This window comes from Telopea speciosissima, chromosome 2 (genome assembly GCF_018873765.1).
Source record: "Telopea speciosissima isolate NSW1024214 ecotype Mountain lineage chromosome 2, Tspe_v1, whole genome shotgun sequence".
NCBI classification, from domain to species: Eukaryota; Viridiplantae; Streptophyta; class Magnoliopsida; order Proteales; family Proteaceae; genus Telopea; species Telopea speciosissima.
Genome location: NC_057917.1, coordinates 69,686,718 through 69,712,505, shown reverse-complemented (window position 1 = coordinate 69,712,505; position 25,788 = coordinate 69,686,718). Strand labels below are relative to the sequence as shown.

The following is a 25,788-nucleotide window of genomic DNA, read 5'->3' as shown; positions in this document are numbered from 1 at the left end:
GAAAGAATCAGGTTGATCAGAGTTGGGGAGAAACAAATATGATCAGTTGCGTAAGACATTGTTCAACAAGTCTAAGATCTTAAAAAATGCAAAAGAAATGGAAACGTATTTTAAACACATTTAAAACAGAAATGGCGTTTGCTGTTTTTTCCCATTCAAACATACAGGAAAAAACGTATTTAAAACGATTAAAAATGGAAACGCGTTTAAAACGGAACAATGGTCTATACCTCTAGGGAATTATATACATCTATGTTTGGTAAATGACCGAATGTCTTTCTCTTCACCATGGGTGAAGAGAGGATCTTTACATCCAATTTTTTTTTTATTATCTGTCACAGAATCATTAACCTAGAGCATTAAAATAAGATCACATGTGTTTGCATGAGATACAATGTACGTAGAGGCAATACTGACATACATAGTAAATCTACTTACAATATATAATTTTATTTTTGTAAAAAATACAGAGCATATCATAATTGTTTCCTAAAAGGAAAATTGGAAAAATTAGAAGGAAAGATTCGTGTGCACAACTTGTTTTGACAGTAAAAACTGTAGGCTTCAGCAAGATTATGCGGGAAGAACAGTTGCAGTGGCCGGATATCAATCAAAATCACTACTACTCACACTCTAGCAAGGCCATTTTTAAAGAGCAAGGAAGCCAGTGATCACAACATATAAGCTTCACTAACCATTCTGTAGCCATTAACTGTAATCAGGCTATCATCAGTTGACTGTTTCCATCCTTGGTCCCCCTCAGCTCATTTTGGGCTGGTTTCGGGTAACACTCTCCTCTGTTTTTTTTTTCCAAGGCAGAGTAAGTATGAGCAATCTTCCATTGGCATTACATTTAGGTAGGATGTCTCATTTATAGAGCAGAATGGGGATTTGCAGCTCGGATCGTCTTTGATGAGCATACAGACAAGCTCCTGCATCACACATTCAAGTTAAGGAAAAAGCTTATATGAATGCATACAGCCATGGCTCTCCTTCAGAGAACCCTCTCCCTATTCTTGAATTGTTTTTGACTTCCTATAGTAACATCAGCTGACAATTGCGCAAACAACCAAGAAGGCAAGAACAAAAATACAAGCTGCAATAGATATTATTGTCTCACGGAGGTAGCAAAAGCCTCAATCTTCAATCTAGCTAACAGTGAATACAGCATTGGTTCTAAGGATATTGTGCTTTTATCAGCTAGTGAAAAGGATAATGGATTTTCTCTATATACTGAAAGAAGCAAGTTCCATCGCCGAGGATTTTTCTTCTCTTATTTGATGCAGAAGAAAGTAGGAGGCAAAACATCTAGTTGACTCAAGTCACTTGTGTTGACTATAACGTTGTATGCCATAAGCATCTACAATGCCAGGAGGGAATACAGGATCTGTTGCAGCTCTGACAGCAACCTTGGCGACTGAAAGCACACTTACAGGAGGCGTAAATAGTGGCCCTACGAGTGGCACTTGAGTGAGTGGTTTTGCATGTTGAAGAACCTGCAAATATTGAATACAGTGAATATTACATGCTAAAATATAAGCATTCAAATCTGACAAGCTGCGATCAAGATCCATCTTCGACTGCTGATCTACTAACTAAAGAATAGTTTTATGTTACAAGAAGTTGGAGGAATTTCCTCCAATAATCCAGGCTATTATCATTAATTTTTTGGAACAAATGTGGGCTTTAGCACCCCTGATTTTGTTGAATAGACGCCAGACTCTCCTGTGTATATAGAGCATTGTCTGCCACAAGCTGATGTTAATACAATTGATTAGCAAATTTTACTAGCTCCTTGATTTGACACTTTGAGTAGTTTCCTACACGGTTTTGATTGTGAGTAACTGCACTAAGCTTGGGCTAAGGTTTTGCAAGATTTTGAATAGGTGCTATCAGGTGCCCATAACAGTTTTTTTTTTTTAATAAAACAAAGTTTTATTTGAAAAAAATCAAGCAGAGAGTTCATTTCGTAGCCCAGCATAACCTCAATACAATACAAACTTCAGACCACCTAGCTTCATATGATGGTGAGAAAATATTGTGAATTAAGCAAATACATCTTACCATCTCCAATGGAGAACCAATAACTCCTAGAGGTAGTTTAATGCTCCCAACTTGGCGAGTCCCATGGATAAAACCTGGCTTAAGAATGACACCTGGAGAAGAAAATGCAAATTCTTTTCTAAATATATATTAAAAATGCTCCAAGGTTCTGTCATACCAATGACAAAGGGAATATAGATCGAACGAACATGATATTTCTGTTTGTATTTAAGGAGTTTTGTTACTTCCAATTCTATCACATGCTTGACCAAAAAAAAATTCTATCACATGTTAACCTTTGGATGCAACTGAATCAAAATAAAGAAACAGAGGGATCTAGAAGATCTAAGTAATATTGCAGGATAGCATCATGCTTCAGTATCATTAACAGAGGCTCACCAATGTTGGTCAAAATGAAAATATTCATCAAAGAATATTTGCCAGTTCCAAGTTGTGTTTGCTTCCTTGTGGGTTGTCAATATATATATATATATATATATATATATAGAGAGAGAGAGAGAGAGAGAGAGAGAGAGTTATTCTGGTGCATCAAAGTGATGTAGGACAAAACATGAAGAAAAAGAGGCCAAAACACTGTTCACGTGAACAGTGTCACAGCCCCTTATTTTGCCTTGGTGAGAAAATTATTAGAAGATCACTGGTGGGGACCAGAAGAGAATCCAAGCTTTGACAAGAAAGAGGATCGTCTGCTAGAAGACTTGAAGAGCTGGTGTTATTCCATTACTATCCTCTTAGCAGTACTTAGTTACTAAATCTATTAGTTTCTATTTTAGTTATTCTTTCATGTGGCTGAACTATAAAGCCCTAGTTTATAATTTTAGTTATCTTTTCTTTTAGTTAGGTTTTAATAGTTTCTATTTCCCTACTTTCTATTTTCAGTTAGTTTCTATTTTGGACAGTTGCCATTTTTATTGTAAACTTGCCTAAGCTATTAATAGGCCCCCTAGTGTAAGGAAGGAGCAGATTTTGGAGATCAGAATTTTCAGGCCATGTTGCCATTGTTTATGGGAGAATATCCTTGTATCAACAGCTGGGATAGCTGTGGGTGAGAGACCCAGGCTGAGAAAGCCATCCCCTACCGCCTTCTTCTTCTCCTCCCTTCCCTACTCGATCAACACTGCTGTGCTATTTTCTGCGACTGCAACTAATCACTGTGAGAGTATACTTTGAAGACCTGAATCAAGCCTCTGTCAAGTTCTTACTAGTTGCTGCTGTTATACAGCTTGAGGAGGCTCTAGAACACCTGCAAATCTGAGTTTTATTGCAGCAACTTCAAGCTCTCTGATCTCCATATCCATCCATCAGCGGTTGATGGTAGTTGGAGGCTGAAGTACCCTCAATGAACCTTTCCTTCGATGGTAAATTGAGTCCAATCCAATGATCAGGTTTGATTATATGATTTATATCTGTGAGTTTCTAAATCTGAACTTAACCTTCTAATTCTGAGATCTGTTGATATCTCAGCATCTAGCCATCGCTTGTAGCTGAGATTTTGAAGGTTCACTCAACCCAATAAGACCTACCTTCGATTGGTTCCCCAGCTCCATCTGAGTTTCTGAGTTACTAAATCTGCTGCTGGTTATTTTCTGGTTAATTTCAGTCTTATTTTGTGTAAAGAGAAGGAATCCAAGTAAAAAGAATCTATGAGAAAAAAAACAAGGGAGGGACGAACTGGAAACTTCATAATGTCTCAGGAAACATCATTTTGTGTTCAAGATGAGAAATCATCACGTTCTCAAATTCAGATAAACAAAGTGATTATCCTTCTTTACTCATTAGCAGATTAGATTCAAATAATGAATCTTCTGCCAACAAAACAATAAGAATAGTGAACAGTTCAGAGCAGTGTGAATCAGAAAGCTGACCTCTATAAGGGAATCTTGTCAACAACTCTGTTTCAGCAGCTTTCTGCATAATTTAAAATTTATAGGGAAAAAATCTTCATTAGTAAAGGATAGAATCAAATGAAAATCCTGACACTAGAAATATTAGTGCTCCAGTAACCGAAAGTTTATGATAAATGCTATTGTACTGAATGATTCACATATTCTTATCCATTTCATTTTGTTTCATTTCCCCCCTCATATAATTTTTTTCATTGAGAGGGACTATAGAACTACCGTTAGTTCTCATCTCTATACCCTTTAAACCATCCCTTGGAGGTAATTATTCTAACATATTTGACACTATGTTAAGATAATGAATGTAAGTACCTTCCCTTCATAATATCCTCTCAGCAGATAATTCACGAAACCAAAATCAGCAGCAGAGATATAAACAAATCTTTTCACACCTAACGACATGAATGAAGGATAAATAAGTCGAACAACTGGATTTTAAATCATCATAAGCATAGAAAATTAGAGAAAAGCAGAAAACAAGCATCAAAAGAGGTTGATACTACAGGAGGAATTCAATAAGTGAAGTTTCCACCATCACAAATGTTCATTCGCGCATCCTCAATATAGAAGCCCTACCCTAACTACTTGGTTCCAGTGGATTCCTTCTGCCATGATATTTTATTAAACATATTTCAACCTAAAAAACAAAATGAACAATCTTGTAGAAGATTCCATATAGTATAGAAGGTCATAACAGAATTAAACAAAACTGAAATCCTTAAGAAAATGAACTAGATAAGACCAAATTACTACCAAAGCAACAAAACCGGGGGGGGGGGGGAAGAGAGAGAGAGAGAAACAAAATGAACAATCTTGCAGAAGATTCCATGTAGTATAGAAGGTCATAACAGAATTAAACAATACTGAAATCCTATAGAAAATGACTAGATAAGACCCAATTACTACCAAAGCAACAAAAGAGGGGGGGGGGGGGGAAGAGAAAAAACCACAGCGATTGAACATTGTGTATCCATACATATGCATACACCAGCAATAGTCAAGGTAGATTGCTGAGGGTGGGGGACTTGAAACACATGAAATTGTTTATATAGAACATCAAGAAAAGTTGAGCACTGCACAAAGCAGAGCAGCTCCACCAGAAGTGTTTCCTTGAGAAGCCACTAGTCTCAGTGTCTCCCAAGAGGTTCATGCTAATAAAGAGAAATATATAGTTTTAGGGAGAGGGTTGGGCATGCTGCCCGCTTGTTGTAAGCTAGCGGTGTGCACCAATGGGAGCATGGGACACACAGGGGCAAGGGATGATTTCCATGTGGGGTGAGAGAGACACAGGTCTGGGCACCCTGGCAGCGTGCCCAGACTTTTCCCATAGTTTATTAGTGAAGAGGATCCAGTAGTCTTAAGCTCTGAAAATTTTTAAGGCTCTAGCTGCATATTGATCAATGCCCTACAATGTACTATTAAAGTTTACATTACACAATCCCTTTGAATCCAAAGGTTAAGAAAGTTCACCTCATGGCTTCAATAGAGCAGTGAAATTCCAAACTGAAAATCAAATCAACAACTTTAAGTGCTGGAAATCCACGATTTAGACCCAAGCACATGCTAAAACAGCAGTATAATATAAGGTCATGCCATAAAACTATAAATGCAGCGTGTTTTGGCATGCCCTCTATATTAACATTGACAAATAACCAAACTATCTCATAATGCATCTAAATCTTGTCATTCATGATATCAACTCAATCCTATTAAAAAAAAAAACCATGTCATTTAGCACTGTACTAGTAAGTTTTATGACTTTTATCCAAATACTAGATTGGCTAAGAAGCCTAAGATAAAACCTGGAAAGCCCAAAAAAAAATGTAAATAAAAAAATGGTGCAGTCGAGCACCAACAGTGGGATGTGCCAATAGGGGCCCGAAATGACTAAAAACACCCCCGTTTGACGCATCGTAAACTCCCCCTCTAATGTAGTCCTAGATTTGAATAGTCAAACTAGGAGGCAAACCAGGATCTTTTACCAAAAGGTGAATCTATTTAGGGTTAAAACAAGGGGGAAATAGCTAATTTAGAGTTGGGGTTTTTAGGGTTTGAGCCTTTGAGGTTAGGGTTGTGGTTAGGTATTAGGTTTACCAATTCTTTGTCAAAAGGTGACTCAGTTTTATGGTAAAAAACCAGGACAACAATGGGAAATAAAACATATGGGGAAACCAAGAAAACCATGGGAACCCAAATATATTAGGTTAGGGATGGGGTAATAAATCATAGATTTTGTTAGCATAAGAATTACCGCCAACCTCAACCACAGAGTCAAATTCAAGTAGAACAATAATGGAGAACTTCAAAAGAGAACCAAAACAAACCACCTGGGTTTCCCACCACAAGGTGTCAATCGGATGAAACACCGATTCCTTCAACGAACCACCCGGGCTTCCCACCGCAAGGTGTCAATCGGATCAAACACTGATCCCACCAGCCTTGATCAAACACAAGACAAATCTTCAATGGAAGAGAGCAGCAAAAAGCTTTTTCATTATCAAAATTCGTATTCAATACTTGCTCCCCTTACAACCTTATATAAAAGACTAAAAAATAGACCCCTACACTAAAAAGGAAAGGCCTAACTCAATCATTAACCTATTAGACAACTTAAACTGACTAGGAAACTTAAATAGACTCAAATCAGAGTCTTAATCCAGCTCCACTAAACACTTAAAAGAAAACTACTAAAATCACTTAAATTGAAGCATTGGTTGAACCAGCTCAATTTATGAACAAAAAACCAAAATAAAACTAAGTATGGAATTAAAACAACTAATCCCGAATGCAACCCTATTACCCATACTTTAGGTCCATAAAAGTGACCTATTACATAGAAAACCCATGGGATCAAAGGCCCAACATGTATAGAACCCAACCCTAGACTTATTCCTAATAAAATAGGCCTATTTTGGTGATGAATCTGCATCACCCTCTTATGCAGCCGTGCATGAAAACCATCCCCCAAAAAAAAAAATTTTAAAAAATTGATGCTAAAGAACTGAGGTATGAAAACGGAGGGCTGGAAATTGGTTCCAGAGGGTTTAGCAGGCTTTACTTTTCCATAATACTCATACCTTAAGTTTTTGGGACATGTATAAGGTATAGAGAAGTCTATGATACCAACAGTGTCTTCTCCTCCATGAACAGCCAAAATTTTAATAGCTTAAAGCATATTAGAGGAATATATGAAGCCAATTCCCATATAACTGTGTTTGTTGTGTCCCATCTGGTTTGCCCATTCCATGGAAGAAGAACTCGACCGAAACCTGTCGAAACCACCTAGTTAACTCGGTTTCGCAGGTTTCCGAGACGAGTTGAAGGGTGATTTTAAAAAATCCAGGGTTTCGACCGAAATTCGATGGTTTCGACTAGTTTCGATCGAGATGTTGGTAATTTCGCAAGTTTCGACACTTGTGCCCATCGAAACTTGGGAAACCTGACTTGAAACCAGTACAGATACTTAAGTATGCCAGTTACCAGGCCAGAAACCAGGACAGACACTTATTTATGCCTAGTATCATTTAAGTAAATATTTTCATTTACTTAAGATATTATTCATAAATAAGCAAATAACCTCTATTTGAATCCAATAAAAATAGTTAAAAAATAAAATTCCAAAAGGAAAAAAAGTCAATTCCCCAGTTCAAGAACAAAAATTGGATTTTCGACGGTAGGTGCAATTTTCAACTTTTTAGTGCTAGGGTTTTTCTCAAATCTAAAAATTTCATAAACCTTAATATGGTAAAACATTGCTAAAAACCAAAAGTGTGATAAAATATTTATTTGTTTTGATGTCCAAAAAAATATTTTCAGTCAGAGCAATTTTGATAGCTTTCGTTCACACCAAATTAAGTTTGACCGGTACATAACTCCTTTAATATAAATCAGATTTAAGCAATCTTGGACTTGTTGGAAAGCTTTCTAACAAATCTAAGATTGCTTAAATCTCATTTATATTGAAGGAGTTATATTCCGGTCAAACCTTATTGGATACCATGTCCAAGAACAATATACAGTATCAAACTTGGATCAAAACCACAAGTAATATTTTTAGTGTTCTCTATGTGAAACTAATGCATGGATTGAGTTTAAAATGTCTAGAATGGGCAACAAAATAAGAAACAGGGCAAAAGAACAACTTCTGGGCCTCGAAACCAAGGTTCGAGTTAGCCTGGAGAAAGTCCCAGGTGTCGACCGAGATATGGTCGAAATCGAGATGAACTCGTTTTCTGGCTGATCGAAACCTAGTCGAAACTCGAGTTTTAGAACCTTGGCCCATTCCAAGATGGGAGACATTAACTTACTCCCCTTGTGATGTGAAGTTACATTTTGAGGTCAACTCTCTTTAACCCTAATGCACATAACCTGGAGTCATTGTGAGTCTTAGCACTCCCTCAAATTTTTTAATTGTATGTTTCACTATTTCTTCCTTGTCCAACTACTTCTCCCCTAACTCATTGATTCTGCAATTAAAACTAGTAACAACTACTCTAAATGTTGATGCTCAAAAATTGTAAAAGGATCTTAAAATTGGTATGGTGTACCTTGTCCTGCTGCAGCTCTTATTGCATTGATGTTTGCTGTCCCGTTTATTTTATACATATATGAATTTGAGCCAAAACCTCCCACACATGATATCTACAAAATTCAAACAAATTAAAGGCGTAGACAACCATATTCTGCAGAAAATATGTCTAAGAAAAAAAATGGTTAAATTAAAGGAATACCACACTTGTCTTTCAAAGATGAAAAAGGAAGAATAACAAAAGTAGCCTTACTTTACAAATATGATAGTCATACAAATGAAGAAGATTCAACAACAGGACTAGTTTCCCTAATTACAATATTTGAGAGAAGCTTCTCTAAGCATGTGGAAATCTGAAATGTGGCAGCTCAATTGAAGCTCAAACTTTTGTGGAATGCAATCCACTCAAGTGCAAAATTCAGAGTGTTTCAGATGGATGTAAAATCAGCTTTCTTGAATGGCACTCTTGAAGACAAGGTGTACATTGAGCAGCAGACAGATTCCAATTAAGAGATGATCCCAACAAGGTGTACAAACTGAAGAAAGCCTTGTATAGATTGAAGCAAGCGCCAAGAGCATGGTATTCAAGTCTGGAAACCTACTTGTGTAAGTTGGGATTCAGGAAGGGACTGGTGGACAACAACCTCTATATCACGTCTGAGTACAGCAGCCAAATCATTGTAGTAGTGTATGTTGGCGACATCATTTTGGGGGGGCCACAGAGATGAATAGTTCAGAGACTTTGTAGAGAGGATGCAGAAGGAATTTGAGATGTCCATGATTGGTGAACTACCATATTTTCTTGGTTTGCAGATAAATCAATTGAAGGATGGAATTTTCATATTTCAAATCAAGAATATGAAGGAAATATTGAAGAAGTTTACCATAAAAGACTGCAAGTCTGTCAGCCATCCCATGGTGACTAGGTGCAAGTTGAGCAAAGATGACGAGTCTCCATCAGTTGACCACACCATGTACAGGTCAATGATTGGAAGTTTATTGTACTAACCAGCTACAAAGCCAGATCTCTTGTAGGCTGTATGCATGGTAGCAAGATTCCAGGCAAGCCCAAAGGAGTAACATGGGACAGCGGTGAATAGGATATTAGATACCTCAAGGGGACCATTGAGCATGGTTTATGGTATCCTAGAAGCAAAGATTTCACACTCTCTTCGTACTCGGATGCAGATTGGGCAGGATGTGTGGATGATAAGAAGAGCACCAGTAGAGGTGCATTCTACCTTAGCAACAATCTTGTTGCATGGCATAAGAAGAAGCAGGAGTCAGTCTCTATATACATAGCAGAAGCAGAGTATATTGCAGCAACCTCATGTTTTACCCAAGTGTTATGGATGAAATAGATGTTGAAGGATTTGGGCAATGAGCATACATCTTAGCAAGCCCATCCCAGTGTATTGTGACAACACAAGTGACATCAATATCTCTAAGAACCCGGTAATGCACTCACATACAAAAGCACATTGCCATCCAGATCATTTCTTGAGAGATGTCACTGAAGGAGAAGTCACACTGAGTCCCCACAGTAGAGCAGGCGGCAGACATCTTCATCAAACCATTGCCTAAGGAGGTGTTTGAATACCTTCGCAAAAAGTTGGAAGCGGTTACTCTTCCCAATCACTGAATTGTGTAGAGGCACATATTAGCAGGGGGAGCATGTCTCATTGTTATATTTTGCTCCCTTATGGACTCAAGAGGAGTCAATTTTTACACCCTTTGGTATTGTTGTCAAAGGGGGAGAGGGACCATATGTAAGGGGAGATATATGCAGCAAATGAGAGGGGAAGAGATATGTAGGGGGAGATACATCCAGCAAATGGAAGCTTTTTGGAGTGTGAGTCTTGAGTGTGTTTCCATGTGTTGCCAACAATTATATGCAGGGGGAGATACATGCAGCTAATGAAAGCATTTTGGAGTGTGAGTGTTGTGTGTCTTGCCGTGTGTTGCCAACAATCCCAAAGGGGGAGATTGTTGAGCTAAGTGTTGTAATTGTAGACAACATACTCACCAAATGATGGATGAATTGCCATTGCAAAAGAGGAAGAATGGCCTGCTATATAGAAGAGAAGAAGTTGCAGCTTAAATGAAGAGTGCAGCAGCTCTGAAGAAGTCAACATCCATTTCAATCTAGTCGACGCTCAATATATTTGAGTTGACATCGACTGGCTGCTGATCAATGCTAAGTCGACGTCGACTGAGGGTCACCAAGTGTCTACACAAGGCCATCAACCGTCAACGGAGGCTTTTCATGTATGTCTCACAAAGTCGACCCCTAACACAATTGACCGACATAATCTGGTTGATGCTCAATGCGTGGTGTCAATGGCGACTAAGGGTCAGTCTACAGTCAGTCGACATCGACTAAGCCTCATCGACCGATAACCACAGTCTAACAAGTGTCAACTGAGGCTACACGTGGTGTCAAGTTACTTCTTGGCATATAAAAAGAGGCAAGTGCCATTCAAAATTAGAGAGAACTCACTCCACTCAAGAGAAGAAAAGAAGAGAGAGCCGCAAGGAGAAGAACCCTAGAATACTACCTTCAAGCATCTATTTAAGCTATATTGCTTTGCTTTGAGGACTATTCATGTGTATTTGAAAGAAAATCAAGTGCAGAGAAGAGGAGAAGAGCTATTCTACAAACCTAAGGTTTGTGAGGAAAACACAAAGAGGGTTTTATTTATTCATAGACATTGGTTGAAGCCCCAAGGGTTGAGGTGAAATTTGGCAGTAGGAGAAGAGAAGGAGATGCAACATTGGGTGTAAGTAACTTCTTGTTTGCATTTCATAAATGTAAGTGTAGTAGACTGTAAGCTAAGTGTTTGATAAAATGCCACAGGCATAATCTTAAGAATTTTGTAGGCATTTGCACCCAAATAGCCATTTGCACCGTGGATAGGGGAGTAGGAGCTCCATTGTAGTGAGGGCTACAAGAATTAGGGGCTGGTGCTCCTTGTGGTGGGTGCTACTAAACATTGTATTGTGCATTATACCCGGACTAGACTTAGGTTGTAGCCCAAGAAGCCATTTGCACCGCGGACGTAGCCACCTTAGCGAACCAAGTATATTTGTGTTGTGTTCTTGCTTTACTTGTGGTTTGTTTTCCTTGTGGATTGTGGAGCATATATTTGTGAGGTTGTATGGTTGACTCGCCGACAAAGCAATTGACCGATTCATCCTAACAGGAAATTTTTTGGTGTCACTGATTCACCCTCCTCTCTATGGACCTTTTAGTTCAACAAACATAACCATGCAACATAGATTAATAGTCATGGACACGGGTTTTTAAATGATGAATTGTAAGAACTGTGAGTTTATTCACTATAGGTAAGACGGTGGAACTTAAAAGGAGAAAACTTGAAGACATTTACAAACAAATTAATAACACAGGGAAGGTGTGGGACTACGATGAAGACACTAATATGATGTGGAACAAGATTGACTATTTATATTAAAAATGTAGATCCAAACATTTTAGGCAAATCTAAAGAAAAGTGGCATTCCTCCAGTAAAACTTTGTGGTGGGATGAGGAAGTTCAAGCAGCCATTAAAGATAAGAAATCTAGTTTTAAAACTTGACAAATGACTAAAAATGAGTATTTAAAAAAATAAATATTTGCTCAAAATGAAGCTAAGAAAATAGTAGGGAAAGCATAGACTAAGACATTAGAGGAAATCTATAACAGTTTAGCCACAAAGGAGAGGGGAAGAGATATCTATAAACTAGAAAAATGAGGGAAAGGAAGAATAGAGAAATCATACTCTTATATATATATAGAGAGAAAATTAGGACATCTGAAGTAAAGGAAGCTTTAAAGAAGATGAAAATAGGTAAAGCAATCGGTCCAGATGGTATCCCAGAAGTGGTGTGGAAGAGCTTAGGAAGTTAGGATTTTGTGGAATAACTTAGCTAACTAAGTTGTTCAATAAGATTACGAGCATAAAAAAATGCCAGATGAATGAAGGAGAAGCACTGTGGTTCGAATTTATAAAATAAAGACAATATTCAAAGCTGTAATAGCTATAGAGGAATAAAACTTATGATCCATACTATAAAATTATGGTAGAGAGTAATTGAAACCTGCCTAAGAGAAGAAACTAATATATCAGATAACCAATTCTGTTTTAGGCCAGAAAGATTTATTTGCTTAGGAGACTAATGGAAATATTTGGAAAACGTAAGAAGGATCTCCATATGGTATTTATTGACTGACAAAAAGCATATGATAAGAGTCTTTACAAGTTAAGCTGGCAAGTGTTAGATAAGAAAAGTGTTTTTGAGTAAATATGTGGACATAGTTAAAGATATGTATGATGGTGTAGTGACTAGTGTAAGAACGGCGGGAGGAGAGAGTAGTGAATTCCCAATTACATTTGGAATTTTGGATTACATCAAGGATCAGCACTAAGCCCATATTTGTTTGGGTTTATCATAGATGAGGTGACTAGAGACATTCAAGATCAGAACCCTTTGTGTATGCTTTTTGCTGATGATAATGGTTTGGTGGATGAAACAAGAGCAGGGATAAATGCAAATTGGAATTATGGAGATCAAGTGATCAACCTTGGAATCAAAAGGTTTCAAGATAAGTAGAACAAAAAGCAAGTATGTGGTGTGTGACTTTAGTAACAATAGGATTGAAAGCGGGGTGGTAAAAATTGATGATAGAGGGATACCGCAAAATGAAAATTTTAGGTACTTGGGTTCAATCATAAATAAATAAGAAAAGAGCATCCCAATGCATGAGGCTCCTGCAACTACAGGGTCTGGGAGGGGCTGAACGCAGCCTTACCCCCGCTTTGCGGAGAGGCTGTTTCCCTGTTTTGAACCTGCAACCTAATGGTTGCAAAAGCGCAACTTAACTGTTGCGCCAACGTTCACCCACTAAGTTCAATCATAAATAGGGAGGGAAAATAAAAGATGATGTTGCACAAAGAATTAGATTAGGGTAGATGAAATGGAGGGGTGAGTTCGGAGGGTTGTGGGATCAGTGTATTCCTTCAAAACACAAAGGAAAATTTTGAAGGACAGTTACATGGCCAGCAATGTTGTATGGAGCTGAATGTTGGGCAGTGAAGAAACAATATATAAACAAAGTGTAGCTGAAATGAGGATGTTGAGATGGATGAGTGGTAAAACTAGAAAATGAACATATTACAGCTAATCTAGGAGTAGCCCTGATACATGATAAGTTGCGAGAAAGTCGTTTGACGTGGCATGGACATGTTCAACGGAGGGGATTTTGATTCAGATCGAAGGAGCTAAAAGAGCCCAGGATAGGCCTAAAATGACTCTAGATGAGCGAGTGGTGATGAAAGATATGCATAGCTTAGGACTAGTAACTGACATAGATCTCATGACTGGCCAGCATTACCAAAGGAAGAAGAAGAAGAACCAAGCACCTGGCCCATCGAACTGTTAGCTTTTAGAGTGGAAGAAGGAGAAGAGAAGAAAGCTGAAGAGAGCAGCCACGGTTTTGGTTTTGGTGTGTTATGTCTACAAGAGACTAACATGCTTATATTGAAAAGAATATATAATTACACACAGGCCCTTGGCCTTATACAAATGACATAAAGAATACATAAATAGGGGTTATGTACATATAGACCCTTGATACAACTATTCTTAACACTCCCCCTCAAGCTGGGTGGTATATGTCACACATGCCCAGCTTGTCTAACATAAAACTAAAGTGATGAGAGCTAAGTCCTTTGGTGAAGATGTCTGCCACTTGTTCATTTGTCTTCACAAAAGGAGTACAAATAGTCTTAGAGTCTATCTTCTCCTTGATAAAGTGTCTGTCAACCTCAACGTGCTTTGTCCTGTCATGTTGAACTGGGTTGTAAGCAATACTTATGGCTGCCTTGTTATCGCAATATAGACTCATAGGTTCAGTTGCCTCAAATCCCAATTCTTGAACAAGTTTCTTCAACCACAAGATTTCACACACACCATGAGCCATGGTTCTAAACTCTGCTTCAGCACTTGACCTAGCTACCACAGGTTGCTTCTTACTTCTCTAGGTGACTAAATTTCCCCCAACAAAGGTACAGTATCCAGAGGTGGATCTTCTATCAGAAATAGACCCGGCCCAATCAGCATCTGTATATACTTCAATTCGCAAGTGACCATTCCTAGAGAAGAGAAGGCCTTTTCCGGGGCATGACTTCAAATACCTGAGGATCCTGTAAACTGCATCAAGATGTCTCATCTTGGGTGCATGCATATACTAACTCACCACTCCAATAGCGTAGGTGATGTCAGGCCAGGTGAGGGAGAGATAGATTAGCTTACCTACTAATCTCTGATACTTTTCAGCATCCACAAGAGGTTTACCACAATCTTCCCCTAGTTTGTGGTTCTGCTCAATAGGAGAGGAGATTGGTTTGCATCCTAAGTAGCCTGTCTCTGTAAGTAGATCAAGAACAAACTTCCTTTGGCAAACATTGATCCCTTGCTTGGATCTTGAAACTTCAATCCCTAGAAAATACTTCAATGGACCGAGATCTTTGATTTCAAACTGCCGAGCCAAATAAAGATTAAGCTTTGAGATTTCAGCTTCACTGTTTCCCGTGACCACAATGTCATCAACATAAACAATGAGAGCCGTAATAGTGCTGCCCTTCCTTTGTATAAACAATGTGTGATCAGCTTGACTTTGAGTATATCCATTTTGTAGGAGGGCTTGTCTAAACCTCTCAAACCAAGCCTTAGGAGACTGTTTGAGTCCATAGAGAGCCTTCCTAAATCGACACACTTTTCCATTATCACCAGGATGCTTGAACCCAGGAGGAGAGTGTATATATACTTCTTCTTCTAGGTCACCAGGTAAGAATGCATTCTTTACATCAAGCTGGTACAATGGCCAATCAAGATTTGCAGCCATTAAGAGAAGTACACGAATGGAGTTATGCTTGGCCACCGGAGCAAAGGTTTCCTGATAGTCAATGCCATACACCTGTGTATAACCCTTGGCGACAAGTCTTGCCTTATACCTCTCCACAGTACCATCAGACTTGAACTTGACTGTGAATACCCATCTGCATCCAACAGGGATTCTCCCTTTAGGGAGTTCAACAAGGTCCCAAGTGTGATTCTTCTCAAGAGCCAACATCTCTGTGTGCATTGCTTCTCTCCATTTTGGATCTGTCATAGCCTCTGCTACATTCTTGGGAATAGAGATGGATGAGATAGCCACAGTGAAGGCTATACCTGTAAGGGAGATAGAATCATAGGAAACAAACTTGGCAATGGGATTAGTACATGCCCGAGTTCCCTTGCAGTGAGCAATAGGAAGATCTAAGTCCGAGGATGTAGAAGTAGAGGAAGGTATACCTGTCTTGATGAATGGAGGCTCAGGATGAGGAGACGAAGAAGGATTTTGGCAGGTCTTCTTTATAGGAAGCCATGAAGAAGGATTTCTTCTGTCCTTCGTATACACCAGTAGCTCCCCCTGTTCTCTGATCTCCTGTGCACTAGGAGGCTCCCCCTTAACAACAGTATCCACAGAATTTTTCTTTCCTTTGTCAATCTGAAAAGGGGAAATAGGGACAAGAGAGGAGAAAGGAAATGAAACAAACTCGGGAACCTCTTCACCCTCAACACCACCACCAAGAGATGAACACTCCCCCTGAAGAGGTGACTGAAAATACGGTATGGTTTCAAAGAAATGGACATCTTTGGAGAGAAGCCACCGACGAGTAGGAGGATGATAGCATTTATACCCTTTGGAGGTGGAGGAATACCCAAGAAAGATGCACTTTAGGGCCTTAGGATCCAATTTAGTACGGGCAGATTTGCTAATATGTGCATAGCAAATACAACCAAACACCCTTGGAGGAAGAGAAAACGAAGAAGACCGTGAGGGTAGAACATCAAGAGGAACCTTGAAGTTCAAGACACTAGATGGCATGTGATTAATAAGAAAGACAGCAGTGAGTAGGGCATCAGACCAAAAGGTTTTGGGAACATGCATGGTAAACCAAAGGGATCTAACCACTTCAAGGAGATGGCGATTTTTTCTTTCAGCCACCCCATTTTGTTGTGGGGTATCAACACAGGCCACCTGATGAATAATGCCATGGTCAGGAAAAAAGGTTTCCAAACCACTATACATATACTCCCCACCTTTGTCAGAGCGGACAATTTGGATCCGAGTGTGAAATTGGGTATACACTAACTCATAAAATTTTTAAATGCAACATAGACATCACTCTTATGTTTCAAAAGGTAAACCCAAGTAACCCGAGAATGGTCATCAATGAAAGAAACAAAGTAGCGGAAGCCATGCAAAGAAGCAACAGGGGAAGGCCCCCAAACATCAGTATGAATAAGATGAAAAGGTGAAGTAGATCTATTACCAGTAGATGGATAAACTGTTTTACAACTTTTGGCAAATAGACAAGGTTTACAATGAAAAACATGAGTGACAGGAAAAGAAGTAAATAAATGTGGCAACAATTTTCTCATAACAGAAAAAGAAGGGTGCCCCAAACGACGATGCCAAAGCAAAATATCCTCCTGAGTACATCCACCTTCTTGCCCACAAACATAGGATTGAGCTTGTACAACAGGGGAAGCACCAGTCTCCAAAACAAACAAGCCATTAGCTTCACGACCACTGCCAATGACCCTCCTCGTCACCAAATCCTGAAAAAGGCAATGGGTAGGAAAGAATGTAACAAAGCAGTTCAAAGATTTAATCAATTGGCTAACTGAAAGAAGGTTAGTGGCAAAATTGGGAACATGAAAGACAGACTTCAAGGGTAAAAGTGATGCAACCTGGATATCTCCCTTACCAGAAATAGAAGAGAAGGAACCATCAGCAATTTTTAACTTATCTTTCCCAGAACAAACAGAATAGGAATTATACAGCTGAGACCTACTAGTCATATGATCCGTGACACCTGAGTCAATGACCCAAGGTGTAGTACCGAAGGAGGAAGAGGCCTGCAGTGTAGTGGATGTAGGAGTAGCAGAGGAACCATCCAGATGGGCCACAATCCGGTGAAATGCAGCAATGTCTTCTTTGGAAAGAGAGGAGGGATCAGATTCAATGACTCCAACATGAGCCTTAGGCCCCTTCTTTCGTTGCCCTTTCAGTCCCCTAGAGGAACCAGAAGGGGGCTTCCCATGGAGATCCCAACAAAAGTCCTTCGTATGCCCAGATTTGCCACAATGGTCACATAAGAAGCAGCCCTTCGCAGCTCCCTTAGCAGCCCCCTTATCAGCTCCCTTAGTAGAGTCCTGAGGGGTGGAAGAAACAAGAGCAAAGTGCTCAACAGTGGAAGCAGTCCCCATGGCACCCCTACGGGTCTCCTCACTCTGTAGATATTCACACACCTCCTCTAGTGAGGGAAGACTTGGGCGGCCAAGGATTTGTATCCTAAGAGGTTCAAAATCAGAATTAAGGCCTCCAAGGAGAAATAAGACCCTCTCTTTCTCAAACAACCAGTGCACTTTGACCTCATCATCAGGACACAACTGAAGATCTCTATAGTGATCATACTTCTCCCATAGGCCCACAACAAGACTATAGTAATCAGAGATGCTTCTATCACCCTGGCGCAGGCTAACAATCTGTTGGAGAAGTTGGTACACCTTTGTAGAGTCTCCAACACGATCAAAAATACGGGCCACACTGTCCCAAATGTCTTTGGCAGTCTCCTTGCCCATAAATCTTCTTCCAATCTCAGGCTTCATTGAGAAAAGAAGCCAGGCCATCACAAGAGAATTCTCAGTGTCCCATTTGGAGTACCCTTGCTCGGTAGGGAGAGGAGCCTTGATGCTGCCATTGATGTATCCCATCTTCCCTCTACACCGAAGAATCAATTTCATGGATCGGGACCAATCCAAATAGTTGTGGTTCTCAAGCTTGGCAATAGGAAGTTGGATATTGGGGCTCTCAAAGGAAGAAGGGAGAGATGGAGCTGTTTCCACAAGGGGCAAGGGTGTTTCAACATTTTTCTCACCCATATTTGATCTTAAATCAACCACTTAGAAGATGTAAACAGCAGCACTTCAAGCAAACAGATTTCTCTCAAAACAGTAAGCACAAAACAGGGCAAACAATAGCCAAAAAAGGCTAGAAACACTTGTAGATCTTCAGAAAATACTCAAACAGCAGCGGAGTAAAGATGAGTAATGCTCCTTACCAAAAAATGATGCAAATGAACCATAAACAATGGCCTAACAAGGCTCTATTGAAGAGCAGGTGCCAATCTAGACTCTAGCTGGCGGAAATTCTGGGCAGAACAGCCAAACCGAGATCTCTTGTGGATGAATGGATGCTTGCAGAACGCTTAAGAGGAGCCAAGGAGATCAAAGAGGACCCCCAAACGAAACTAAAGCACTAAGAAGCACTCCATTTGGATTCCAAACAAGAGAGAAACAAGTTGTAGATGATAACCTAACCAGACCTTCGAACAGCAGCAGCAACCAAGTGAAAGAAAACCTTCTTCACTCTCCAAACTTCCTTCGAACACTTGCAAACAGCAGGATCAATGCTCTGATACCATGTTAGCTTTTAGAGTGGAAGAAGGAGAAGAGAAGAAAGCTGAAGAGAGCAACCACGGTTTTGGTTTTGGTGTGTTATGTCTCAAAACAAGAGACTAATATGCTTATATTGAAAAGAATATATAATTATACACAGGCCCTTGACCTTGTACAAATGACATAAGGAATACATAAAAGAGGGGTTATGTACATATATACCCCTGATACAACTATTCTTAACACGAACCAGGTTCTAATGGGCCAGGACTGGACCAGTTCGAGCCAGCCCAGCAGGCCTTTTAGAAGACCCAAGATTGTGCCCCATGATTTTGACAAGGCTGGTCTTTGACCAGTCAAATCCTAGTTGCTTAGTTTCTGATTTATTAGTTACTAATTTGACTATTCTTGCATGTTTAGAAGGCTGGATTATGAAGCCTTTAGTAGTTTCTATTTTCAGTCGGTTCCTATTGTCATTAGTTGCTAAGTTTTAGTAGTTGCTAATTTTTACTTTCTATTTTTGTACGCTAGCCTAAGTCATTAAATAGGCAGCCTTTGTAAGAGCTTGACAATGAATTAATGAAAGAATTTTGGAGGCATTCCTTGCACTCGATTATGGGAGAAAAATCCCTGTTCAACAGCTGAGATAGCTGTAAGTGAAAGACCCAGGGCTGAGAAAGCCCAATCCCCACCTGCCTCTATCTCGAGCTCTCTTCCTTCTGTCTTTTTGTTCTCTGCTGCTGCTGCTTCTTGAAGACCATTAGTCTATCGAGTTTGTCTGCTGCTGGTCCCTGTTGCTGTGCAAGAAGACTCCATATATGTGCTGCCGAAGATATGCTCTCAAGCCTGATTGGACCATTCGAATCCTTGCTGAACCTGGGCTTCTTCTGCAGAACTCGATCCTCTTTTGATTCCTATTCTGGGATCTATTCTCTGCAGGGTTTTGGGGCTTTGTTCTACCCTTAGAGAAGACCACTTGATCCCTGTTGTGGCCCCTATCTACTGCTCTTATTGCTGCTTCTGCAACCTCCCCACTCGAGCAAGGTTTGGGGCCTTTGGGCCCCTTTTTTTGACCTGATGCAGTTTCTACTTTAATTCCCCTGTGACAACTAAGGATTCTCTTCCTCAGTCTTATTATTTTGAGTCCTTCTAATAGCTGCTGCTTCTACTTTGAAGCCCTGCTGTGAGTAATCTAAATCCTCTTCCTGTTCAAGCTTTATTCTCAGATTTGATTGCTTAGTTCCTTCTACCTAGCCTGAGTTTACTCACCTGAGTTTATTGAAGTTTGAAGATTATTTTGGGACTGTTACCTTTAGTACACAGTCTTACATTAGTAACAAGTATGATTCTGAATAGAGCTGATTGCAGAAAAAGGATCCATATAGCCGGCCCCATTTAGTTGGGATAAGGCTGAGCTTTTGTTGTAAGAAGATATATGATAAGGATTAACAGGACTAGTGGTCTTGCCAAGCTTGCGAAGGGGTACCAGATTTACCATCTAGCAATTTTGGTTGCACCCAGAAATTGACAAATTGTGCACAAATAGGCCTTGTCCCATATTCAGAGTCAACTTTCAGTCCAAAAGGCCTTTCCCACATGCCCACATCCTAGAAGTAAAGCCCTCTTTCTTGATTATGTCAGAACAAAAAATACATGTAGATAGTGTTGGTATCCATCCCACATCACTAACTCTGGGACCTTGAATGGACACTTCAACAGATGGTATAGAGGGTGCTCCATCCATGATGTGGTTCAATTAGCATCTTCATCCTTGACATGGCTCAAATCAAGGCACTGATCCTGCTAGGCCAAAAGAGGGATATCTTTTAAACTTTTCTCATAATGAAGCTTTCTCAGTACTCAAAACATTTTCCTATGATGATGATGATACTGATGATAGTAGTGGCATTAATCAAAGAAAATATGGGAACAAGTGCATAAACATTTTCCTATGACATGGTTATTAAGTTGAAAATTATACAATTTAGAAGAAGTCTATGTGAGTATTTAGTCTCTCACGTTTTTAGCAAAGCAGGGTTGAGGAAGTGAAGAGGTGCTTCTAGAGTCTTGGGAGAGCAATGCATTCCACTTAAATTTGAAAGGAAAGTTTTATAGGTGAGACCTATAAGACCAGCAATGATGCATGGAGCTGAATGTTGGGTGGTGAAGAAACAACATATAGATAAAGATAGTAGTTGAGACAAGGGTTTTGAAATGGATGAGTGATAAAAAGCTAGAAAAGATAAAATAATGAATGAACACATTGGAGGTACTTTAGAAATAGCTTTGATACATGTTAAATTGAGAAGAAATCATGAACATGGGCAATGGAGATCCTTAAAATTTAAATGCATCAGTGACTAGTAAGGAGGAGTGCTATGATTCAGATAGGAGGAGCTGAAAGAGCAAGAGATAGGCTTAAAATGACTTTGGACGACATTTTGAAAAAAGACAAGCTGGATAAGGGTTGACAACAAGTATAGTTCAAAAAGAGTTGAATGGAGAAATAGGATCATTGTAGATAACCCCACTTAGTTGGCATAAGGCTTAGTTGAGTTGAGTTGAGTTGTACAGGTTGAGAAAAGGATAAAAAAGAGCCACACAATCTAAACACGTCCTGTATAAAAGTTCCACCACCACAACAGGGTACTGAGAAATTTTTTCGATTGATGTTTAAATATTATAAATTGATTTCCCAGATCAATAACTCCTTACTCAAAGACACCACAATGAGGGCCAAAATTATAAAATCTGGATTTCGAGGTAATAATTCATGCTATTAGCTGTGATACTTGGGGAAACTGAAATATCTCATCTACATCAAGAATCAAGACCAAATACAAGGATTTCTTTTTGTAAAAAGATAAACAAGTAAGGAGTTGCCTCGCGCAGTGGTTGACATATAAATTCCAGCTTACAATTTTCAAACTATCCCATTCTCTTCCCCCTACTTCACTGTTGCAGCAATGCTTTCATGGACCAGGCTGAATCCGATCAAAAACCCCGACCAAGAACAGGATCCAGATCTAGTTGGCTCTAGTAAAATAAATTAGATACTTGTTTTCTTCATTAGGATGATATGCATATTTTATTTGATTTTTTTTTGGTAGGAGATAGCGATGTAGGGAGGTAGTAGTTTCCTAATTGATTTCAGTTTCCGATTTGGAGTTGGTTTCTAATTTTTAGGAGTTATAATTTCTTTTATAAGCTGTAACTGAAATGGAATGTTCAGATTTGAAAAATGAATTGAGTTTTTTTTTTAGTTGAAGCCTGCATGGCCTAGGCAGCTTGGCTGTCGTCCCCTTTCTTCCCCCTCTTCCCTGTGATCTGGTTCCCATTACTGTTCTGCGTTACAGTGTCAGCAATACCCTCTTGCTGGCTATCGTAACTTCCCTCTTCTCTTCCTTCGTTCTTCTTCTTCCTGTCTGTTTTCCTTTTCCCCATCCCCTGTTCTGGCACACAATCTCTCACGATTGTGGACTGTCTCTCTCATCTCCTCTTCTTTCCTCCTCATACTCTGGGCATAAGATCACCACCCTAGGGCGACCTGAACCCTAGGTTCCCAGTCGCCAAATACCCCTTATTCTATGAGCGCCATAGTTTCAAGCCAATCAAAGTCCCCGAGAGAGAGAGAGAGAGAGATTCATCACCCGCAAGCTTTTCCTTATTGATGGTTTCTGTGTGTTATCGTGGATGGAGGTTGAAGACAACGTCACATTCATGGGTTGTGTTCTTTAACCTTAAATTCTGATTTTCCGTTATTACCCCTCCCTTTATATTTATTTTCCATTGTCCTTTATTTTGTGTTTTGTTCCAAGTCCATATCTAGACAATAAATTTTAATACCCAATTGTTTCTTTTTCCCATTTTACATACCAAGTACCCCCTCTAATATTATGGTTAATTATCAAATTGCCCCTCCCCCTTTGCAACTTCAATTTATTTACTCTTTTTCCACTAATGCTCTTGATTTGAGTCTTTTCTTACTTGGGTGGGCCCTATAGCGAACCCAAACAAGGTTTTCGAACCCGGGATCACATCATTCACCCCACCCTTATTGAATAAGTCAAGAGAATCCTCTACACCATGGAGCAAATTATGTGACATACAATAACATTTCATTCTTCCTAAAGAATACGTATTTGATATTTTAGAAGAGTATCTTACCATTTGTACCCCCAAAAAAAAAATCACTCATATTTGTAATCAATATCATATATGTCCTAGCTTGTCTCTTAATTTCCTTGCAAAAAGATGGTTGGGGGGGTTGGGGGGGGGGGGGACTAATCATAGTTTGAGTGGAGTTCCATTAAGGTAGCAAGGAAGACAAACCACTGCAGTCACTCCATTCAGAGCATCCTTCCATGAATCAGGTGAAAGAAGATTTCCTGTGGAAGAAGAATGTCATTGCATTTGTCAGAATGTCAACAGTTGTAGTAATTAAGAGAGGAAGAACAAAGACTAACAGTAAACCTTGATGCCAGTCCACGCTATTGGCCCAGGAATCCTGGACAGATGACCTTCCAGACCTGAAAGAAATAAGAGTTAGTAGTGACTCCCAAACAGTTAAAGAAAGGAGGAGACCTCATGATTTTTAATCAGGGGAGAATCTCTGCCAGGAAGTCTCCAAAAGCAAAAAACGATATGAATAACATGTCAATCTAATACTATACCAAAGATGACCAATGATCCAATCATGAGGAAGGTAGACAATATAAAATTTCCTTCTAAGGGAAATGATTTGGACAACATTCTGAGGCAACTAGAAAATATAGAATTCCTTCTGAGTGGAATGATTAGGACAACATTCCTGATTCATATTTTTTCTTTTCGGTTAAATTCAGAATTTCACAGGTCCTAAGAAATTTTACATTCTTTAGATAGAAACAAAACAAGGGCCAAAAAACATTGAACGGGGAGAAAAACATTAATATAATAAAGTCAAGAATTAAACAGGATCATAGGGAACTTAGAGCACTTACAAAATAAATGGAAGATGCTGATCATATAAAACCAATAGAATTTTGAATTGTCTATAATTTCTTGATTGATTCATTTTCAGTCTGTTGCAAATTGCAATAGGAGCCAGAGGGTGCATTAAAGGAGGAAGGGGGATAATGGTATGTGAATGGAATCTTGAGTATATGATTCATTGATTCCCATCACTTGAGTCGATAATAGGCAACTACAGATATCAAAAAGTTTGGAACACAAGGAATTTAAAATGAAAGGAGATGTAAGAAAAGTTCCAATACAGAATTTTAAGGCTGATATTTAAAATATATACATAACAGAGGCAGAAACTGCAGAACAATGACGATTGAAAACAAAGTCACAGTCACATGCTTGCAAATTGCTATGCTAGAGTTTATGTCTGAATATATCTGAAAATCAAAAGGATATGATAAATTTAAATTTTCTTAGGACCAAATCCAGTAGGAAAAATGAGCACAAGTTACAGATTTCAACCTCCAAACTAATTTTTGCCAATAGAGCAAAGTAATACCTGCTCAGGCTGGACACAGATAAACCACGATCCAGTGCTTCTTTGCAAACATGTGACCCGACGAATCCATTTCCCCCCAACACAAGTAACTGGATCAAATGTGAATAGAATTCAATATATGGAACAACAAAGGCTGAGAAGCATACATCATTATAGGTAGAAGATAAACAAACAATTGGATGTTAACGATGGTCCAGACCACAAAGTACCTTCTCTGTTGGAGGTGGCGGCACATCTACTGTCTCTGCTTCCTCAACTTTGAAGGGTTCATCTAACTTGGTAGAATCTGTTGTCAATAATCTTCCATGTCTGGAAGTAGCCATTGCACTGTTCCAGCAACAAGAAAATCAATCATAAGAGTACTCCAAATACTAATCAAGCAAGAATAAACTATAATTCACAACATTGAAATGAGAGAGACAGCTGGTGCCATGGTGATAAGATTCCTCAAACATTTGAGAGACAAACCAATGAAATTGCAACGTAAATGATGCAATTCAGTTTTGAAAACAAACTATATGCTGAAAAAATTCATATTTGAACTACATTAATTATTGTTTATGCTTCTGATGTCCAAAAAAATGGAAAGCTATAATCTGTTCAACTATTACCTATAAGTAAATAAGGGTAACGCTACTAATCCTGTGGAGGGTTGCATCATGTCCCTGTTCAGGTGCTGCCCAAAGGAAAGGTCAAAAATTCACCTATGACAATGGAAATCTTCAAGAAGTTTTTGAGACTGGGCAACTTAGCATTCCCGAGTCGGTAATCTATAAGATTAGCTATTGTAGAATATTGGGTATTTCGAAATAATAGAAGAACGAGACCCATTTCCCTGATCCACCCATCTTATCTATCACAGTACAAACTAGGAAGAACCCATGATACAAACGAATCCAACAGAACTTTTCCGAGCAATTACTTACACAAAACAAACAAAAGAAAAAAGTGAAATTTCATCGAAACCTAGATTGTTAATAGGATACTGGTCCACTAAAAAAAAAAAAAAAAAAACATATAATGAGGCTGCAATTGAATGGGTGAGCAGTATCGCCATGAAATCTTAAACGGCCCAAATGAAACAACTTACTAGAGTCTTGGCAGTGATGACCGTGAAGGGAGCAAGCGTGACACGATCGTCGTCATTGCCTCTCTCTTTTTCCCTTTTCTTAATTCGTTTCTGAGTCTCTGAGAACTTTGAGAATTGAGAACACCAAATCAATGGGGATGGGAAGAAGCGCTTGAGTGCTGAGGAAGAAATCTTTAGAAAAAGTCTGAG

The 25,788-nt window shown here is 39.1% G+C and overlaps 1 protein-coding gene across 1 annotated transcript; it reads right to left on the bottom strand.

The window, feature by feature from the left end:
* Positions 1-1,087: 1,087 nt before the first annotated feature.
* Positions 1,088-25,754, bottom strand: LOC122651343 (uncharacterized protein At1g32220, chloroplastic). Its single transcript, XM_043844691.1, has 10 exons — positions 25,600-25,754; positions 24,719-24,836; positions 24,510-24,598; positions 23,477-23,532; positions 23,336-23,391; positions 8,513-8,606; positions 4,278-4,357; positions 3,930-3,972; positions 2,065-2,156; positions 1,088-1,496 (listed from the first exon to the last, which is right to left on the bottom strand). Exons 1-10 carry the CDS (start codon positions 25,653-25,655, stop codon positions 1,323-1,325), a joined length of 858 nt encoding a protein of 285 aa, XP_043700626.1. The 5' UTR covers positions 25,656-25,754; the 3' UTR covers positions 1,088-1,322.
* Positions 25,755-25,788: the final 34 nt, after the last annotated feature.